The following is a 7,401-nucleotide window of genomic DNA, read 5'->3' as shown; positions in this document are numbered from 1 at the left end:
GAAAAAGACAGATCTGTCATTAAGAGAAGAGCTGGCACAGCTAGAGTTATCAAAGTGTTTTTCAGTAGGTCCCAGCTCACAAGTAATGCAGCCACACAGAGAATGAGCCCAGAGCACCAGAGACAGGCCCTATCATGCATCACATTTTTATGACACTAAATCATTTTTAAGAGCATGTCTTTTTATTTATTAATTTATTCACAGGCTACAACCCTGCTGACATAGAATTCTTGTATATAGCAAGAAAATGTGTTTCTAGAAATGTTTCCTGGTATCTTAATTGACACTGAAGACAATCTGCTCAGGCTGTATGGTGAAAAAAAGTGACTGAACCTAAATGAACCCAGCACTCATCAAGCTGGAATGGATATTTTAGATTTGGAAGTGGATCTATGGCAAAACATGATGATGTAGTTCCCATCTTTAGTGCTTCCACATACTGGTCATTACAGCATTATAATGAGTTGCAGAGGTATATACTCGATTTTTGTGATAAATCTTAAATGTAACTGAGTCAGTTACAGTATTTCTGATGACTTTTGAAGCTCCTAGCAGAACCAATAAACAGTAGTATGTTTTATCATAATTCACCATGGAGATTCAAACAAATCAGCAGTTCTACTTCCAAGTGTTGCTCTTTCAGACTTTATCACAGAATTATGTCTTATAAAGACTTAATTAACCTTTTCCTATAGTAGCTGTATAACTTAGAGTGATATAAGTTCAACATTTTGACTTATCTTTGTTCTCTAAACTGAAGACATTCAGTTTTCGGTTCTATCTATGAATTGTCTTTTATTAGCAGAAACCTTTGGAAACTGACATGAAAGAAAACGAAAACAAAATAGTTCATATCTTTTATTTCTGTATGCATGCACTTGCTCTAGCTGTCATGATGATTTCATAGACTAAATATGTTTTTTTCTCTTTTTAAATGTGGAACAGTTTATTATGCTGACATACATCTTTATGCTGGCCTGGCTTGGGGTCACAGCTTTCACCTCTCTGCCTGTCTACATGTACTTCAATGTCTGGACTATTTGCCGAAACACCACTTTAGTTGAAGGAGCTAATTTCTGCTTGGATCTTCGTCAGTTTGGTAGGTAAATGATGATCTATAGTTTCTAAACAGAATTTCAGAACCACGCAGTGTTTTACTATATGATATAACAGACTTGTTTTTATTTGGATGAGACTAGAACTGTGTGTGTAACCTTATTTTATGGCAGACCTTTTTTTATCTCTTTTTTTTTTCTCTCATTTTTATTCTAAATCCTGCTTTGGCTGTGCATGAGGAATAAAACGGCTGAATGTCAGCTGCTATGCTTGTTTCCTTGTTATAATGGACCTAGTTGGTGTTCTTGGTAATATGGCTAGATTAACTTGCTGCTTCCATTGTGTCAGGATACCGCAAACATGTCAACATTGTATAGGCTGCATTTAACATAACAGCACAGGGGTCAATTTTTAAATGGTTTAACTGACTAACTTTGAGAGTTTGAGATAAACATTGAGAGTTAGCAAGATAAATCTCTGCTTTTCAAAATTTCCCTTAACCGACTGGCTAATCACCTAAATTTACAAAGTTCCAAATTTAGCCAGACAGAAAAAAGGGCATTTCTAGGGCAGGTTTATGAGTTTCAATGCTAACTGACCAAATTTAGGTAGGTGACCCAGCTGAACAAATAGCAGGCTTCAACTTAGTCAGCTAGATTTAGGTACAATTTTAGCTAAAATCCTAGCTGGCAAGGTTTGCTGAAACTGTGTCTAAAGATAACTAGTTAAAATTAGCTGATTACCTTCACTGCTCAGCTGCTCTTTGAAAATTGAGCCCTTAGTTCTCATTTAAATTTCTTTAAAATCATTATGAAATACAATACAATTTTGATTATCTGAATTCTTCTGTTGTAATGCACAGGAACAGGACAATAAGATGTTTCAAAACAGAAAGACCAAAAGGAACAGTTTTAAAACTGAATGATCATCCAAATAACAGTATTTATAATAGTTTTTATCTTATGAAGACTGGTATCATATATTAAGGATGTGAATCGTTTTTTAACGATTTAAATTATCGTCCGATAATTTTAAAATTGTCATTAATCGGTAAGGGACTCGATACAATAGGAATTCCCTCAATTTATCGTGAAAAATCGTTAAATCGAGTACGGGAATTATTTGGGGGGAGGGCGGGAAAACCGGCACACCAAAACAACCCCTAAACCCACCCCGACCCTTTAAAACCAATCCTTTACCCCCCCCCCACCCTCCCGACCCCCCCCCCAAAATGTTAAATTACCTGGTGGTCCAGTGGGGGGGGGGGGGGGGGGCGGGTCCCGGCGTGATCTCCCGCTCTCGGGCCATCGGCACCATTTTGGCTACCACTGATAAAAATGGCGCCGATGGCCCAATTAAAAAAAACCCATCCCGACCCTTTACAAATTACCCCTTTGCTTCTCCCACCCTCCCGACCCCCCCAAAACCTTTTACATGTACCTGGTGGTCTAGCGGGGGGTCCGGGAGCCATCCCTTCAATCATACTCTCGGTGCCGGTGCCGGTGCTGGACTGGTTTCAAAATGGCGCCGCTCGCCTTTGCCCTCACTATGTCACAGGGAGTGACGGTCGCTCCCTGTGACATAGTGAGGGCAAAGGCGATCGGCACCATTTTGAAACTAGTCCAGCACCGGCACAGAGCGTATGATTGAAGGGATGGCTCCCGGACCCCCCTCTAGATCACCAGGTACATGTAAAAGTTTTTTCGGGGGGTCGGGAGGGTGGGAGAAGCAAAGGGATAATTTGTAAAGGGTCGGGATGGGTTTTTTTTTATTGGGCCATCGGCGCCATTTTTATCAGTGGTAGCCAAAATGGTGCCGATGGCCCGAGAGCGGGAGATCATGCCGGGACACCCCACCCCTCACTGGACCACCAGGTAATTTAACATTTTGGGGGGGTTCGGGAGGGTGGGAGAGCAAAGGGGTCATTTGTAAAGGGTCGGGGTGGGTTTTTTTTTATCTGCTCAGGCCTCACTAAAAAATTAACGATGTGAATTGGAATCGGAACCGATTCCAATTCACCTCTCTAACGATCTGATTTTTTTCTCCCTCCATCCGAACCTGATCGTTAAAACTATCGGGCACATGATTCACATCTCTATCATATATTCATTTAATTGCCATTCTACAGGCATATTCATTTTTAGATCTAATCATCTACCAACCCATCCACTACCACCCATTTCAAAAAGATAGTGGAGCTCCCATCAGTGTGCAACGTTTTGTATGTTTTTTTTCTTATGCAAATATAATTGATTAAAAATGCAAGTTATTCACTTATATTTTTTTCTTTCCTTTTAAATGCTGATTCCAAAATCCCCAAACTTGTAGATATTCACAGATTATTCCTTTCCGCTAAATGTTACTTTGAATATGATATAATCCAAGACATGTTCTGTTTTAGTATGAACACTCGTTGGTCTCTGATATCGCCCTCTTTGTTTGAGCACTTGCTAGTATCAAAAAACGCCAAACATTGTAATGTTTTGGCACTGCCTGCATATATTAAATAAAAACATTAGTGCATTTTTGAAAAAGACGAAACAGTCATGAAAAATATCTCACTTAGTAAGATTGGGAGATTTCCTCACAGCGTAAAAATGGAGAGCATCACCTCACATACAAAAACCTATAGTTTTAAAGTCCTCAAAGGCAATCACCACACAGAAACTCCTCTCTCATGAGATTTCAAAGTCCCATTTATTAAAAACGCTGGGGCAGATTTTATAAATCTGCGCACACGCATACTTTTGTTCGCACACCAGGCGCGAACAAGAGTACGCGAGATTTTAATAGATACGCGCGTAGCCGTGCATATCCATTAAATTCCGGGGTCGGTGCGTGCAAGGCTACCCAAAATCGGCACCCTTCACGCGTCGAGCCGCACAGCCTGCCTCCATTCCCTCCGAGGCCGCTCCGAAATCAGAGCGGCCTCGAAGGGACTTTCCTTCCACCCCCCCCCCCGCACCTTCCCTTCCCTTACCTAACCCTCCCCCCCTACCTTTGTCAGCAAAGTTACGCCTGCTGGAAGCAGGCGTAACTTTGCGCGCGCTGGGCTGGCTGCCGCGCTCCATGTTCCGGTCCGGGGGCTGGTCCGGAGGCCGTGGCCACGCCCCTGGGCCGAAACCATGCCCGCGGCACCGCCCCCGAAACGCTGCATCACTCGCGACACACCCCCGAAACGGCGCGTCACTCCCGGCACGCCCCCGACACGCCCCTCCATGCAAGCCCCAGGACTTACGCGCGTCCCGGGGCTTGCGTGTGCCGCCGAGCCTATGCAAAATAGGCTTGGCACGTGCAGGGGGGGGTTGGGGTAGGTTTTCGGGGGGCACACGCGTATCTTACATGCGTACCCCTTTGAAAATCTACCCCATTGTGAATGTATAATAGAGCTATTGATAGCTAATCACGCTCAGGACTCAAAAAAAGTATTGATGTTCAAACCTATTCTTCATACATAAAGGAGAAAGATCCCACAAGTAGCTCAGAGAATCTACATAAGGTACTTCCCAATAAATGTCCTTATTTAATCCATATAGATAAATTTAATTCCAAATTTAAATTTATGTTCATATCTTCTGCATTAAAAGATATATGAGGAGTCCCCATCAAGAAATTGAACCCATGGTTATTCCAATCCTGAGGAGTCTTATGTGATGTGTGTTTAAATAGGGATGTGAATAGTTTTTCAACGATTAAAATTATCGTCCGATAATGTTAATATCATCTTAAAAGTCGGTATACGAACACGATACAATAGAAATTCTAACGATTTATCGTAAAAATCGTAATAAATCGTGTTTAGTGCGCACTAACGGGGAGTTAGTGCGCACTAACTCGAGTTCGTGCGCACTAACTGAAAATGATACAAATAAACACTTTCCAGGTCACTGAAGGTCAGTTAGGAATGAATATGTGTTCCTATTGGCTGGCTGCCCTCTTATCTATTGATGTTACCAAGGTTACCACTGAGGTGATGGTTGGGGGGATGGGAAATGGAACTGGAAAACTCACGAACACCAACAGAAAATGAAACAAAGTGTTCACACTTCCCAGGTCAGTAAAGGTCACTTAGGAATGAATATGTATTCCTATTGGCTGGCTGTGCTCTTATCTATTGATGTTACCAAGGTTACCACTGAGGTAATGGTTGGGGGGGATGTGAAATGGAAACAGTTGGAAGCTTGACAAAACAAAGTAATGTGATGATCAGCACTCACGTGACTAGAACTTGTTTGTTTATTATTTTTGTTAGCAGGCACCTGAAATGCTAGTGCATGTTGAATTTGCCAATCACTGTGCATTTTAGAAAGGTGGTCCTGGCTGGAACTGTACACAGTTCAAATATATGTAATTGATTGTTGGTAAGTGTATTTTTAAGTAGCCACACTGGCACCAGTATGTTTACTTTTCCTCCTACTTAACTCACTAGCTCAGCTTTGTAAGAAGGGCTTCTCTGCTTGTGTATTGGCTTTTGTTTGGTGTGAGGAGAGCAGAAAACATCAGCTATCTTATTCAATCTACTTACAGTCACCTCTTACAGTGCCCTATCCCTATTAATACCAGGAGTGTTGTGATCTTCCTGCACACACAGTGCCCTAACCCTGGCACCAGGGGTGTTGTGATCTTCCTGCACACACAGTGCCCTAACCCTGGCACCAGGGGTGTTGTGATCTTCCTGCACACACAGTGCCCTAAACCCTGGCACCAGGGGTGTTGTGATTTTCCTGCACATAGTGCCCTAAACCCTGCCACCAGGGGTGTTGTGATCTTCCTGCACACAGTGCCTAACCCTATTAATACCAGGACTGTTGTGATCTCCCTGCACACAGTGCCCTAACCCTGGCACCAGGGGTGTTGTGATTTTCCTGCACACAGTGCCTTAACCCTGGCACCAGGGGTGTTGTGATCTTCCTGCACACAGTGCCCTATCCCTATTAATACCAGGAGTGTTGTGATCTTCCTGCACACACAGTGCCCTAACCCTATTAATACCAGGACTGTTGTGATCTTCCTGCACACAGTGCCCTAACCCTGGCACCAGGGGTGTTGTGATTTTCCTGCACACAGTGCCCTAACCCTGGCACCAGGGGTGTTGTGATCTTCCTGCACACAGTGCCCTATCCCTATTAATACCGGGAGTGTTGTGATCTTCCTGCACACACAGTGCCCTAACCCTGGCACCAGGGGTGTTGTGATCTTCCTGCACACAGTGCCCTAACCCTGGCACCAGGGGTGTTGTGATCTTCCTGCACAAAGTGCCCTATCCCTATTAATACCAGGAGTGTTGTGATCTTCCTGCAACACACAGTGGCCCTAACCCTGGCACCAGGGGGTGTTGTGATCTTCCTGCACACAGTGCCCTAACCCTGATACCAGTCTGAGACAGCTCCCTCCCTGCATTACTAGTGAGAGGGCTGGCTTCACAGACGGGGGGAGCTGCCTGACCCTCACTCCTGACCTTCCCCCATGTCCCAGCTAGTGAATGGTGTGTGGGTGAGGGGGGGGGGGGGAGGATGGTGAAGTCTGAGACAGCTCCCTCCCTGCATTACTAGTGAGAGGCTGGCTTCACAGACAGGGGGGATCTGCCTGACCCTCACTCCTGACTTCCCCCATGTCCCAGCTAGTGAATGGTGTGTGGGTGAGGGGGGGGGGAGGATGGTGAAGTCTGAGACAGCTCCCTCCCTGCATTACTAGTGAGAGGCTGGCTTCACAGACAGGGGGAGCTGCCTGACCCTCACGCCTGACTTCCCCGCATGTCCCATGCTAGTGAAAAGTGTGTTGGGTGAGGGGGGGGGGGAGGATGGTGAAGTCTGAGACAAGCTCCCTCCCTGCATTACTACTTGAGAGGCTGGCTTCACCAGACAGGGGGGAGCTGCCTGACCCATCACTTCCTGACTTCCCCCATGTCGCCACTAGTGAATGGTGGTGTGGGTGAGGGGGGGGGGGGGAGGATAGGTGAAGTCTGAGACAGCTCCCTCCCTGCATTACTAGTGAGAGGGCTGGCTTCACAGACAGGGGGGAGCTGCCTGACCATCACCCTGACTTCCCCATGTCCCAGCTATTGAATGGTGTTGTGGGTGAGGGGGGGGGGGGGAGGATGGTGAAGTCTGAGTACAGCTCCCTCCCTGCATTACTAGTGAGAGGGCTGGCTTCACAGAACAGAGGGGGGAGCTGGCTGAACCTCACTCCTGACTTCCCCCATGTCCCAGCTAGTGAATGGTGTGTGGGTGAGGGGGGGGGGGGGGGGGAGGATGGTGAAGTCTGAGACAGCTCCCTCCCTGCATTACTAGTGAGAGGCTGGCTTCACAGACAGGGGGGAGCTGCCTGACCCTCACTCCTCCGGGG

General features: G+C 45.7%; 1 protein-coding gene across 1 annotated transcript in view; it reads left to right on the top strand.

Annotated features, from left to right (window-relative positions):
* GPM6A (glycoprotein M6A) overlaps positions 1–7,401 on the top strand; it is a 268,715-nt gene that overhangs the window by 189,713 nt on the left and 71,601 nt on the right. The window contains exon 4 of the mRNA XM_029604319.1: positions 946–1,099. Coding sequence (XP_029460179.1) covers positions 946–1,099 — 154 coding nt within the window. The remainder of the gene's footprint in view (positions 1–945; positions 1,100–7,401) is intronic.

Source organism: Rhinatrema bivittatum, chromosome 1 (assembly GCF_901001135.1).
Source record: "Rhinatrema bivittatum chromosome 1, aRhiBiv1.1, whole genome shotgun sequence".
Classification (NCBI taxonomy): Eukaryota; Metazoa; Chordata; class Amphibia; order Gymnophiona; family Rhinatrematidae; genus Rhinatrema; species Rhinatrema bivittatum.
Note: the sequence above shows the minus strand (reverse complement) of the source record. Positions and strands in the feature narration are given on the sequence as shown.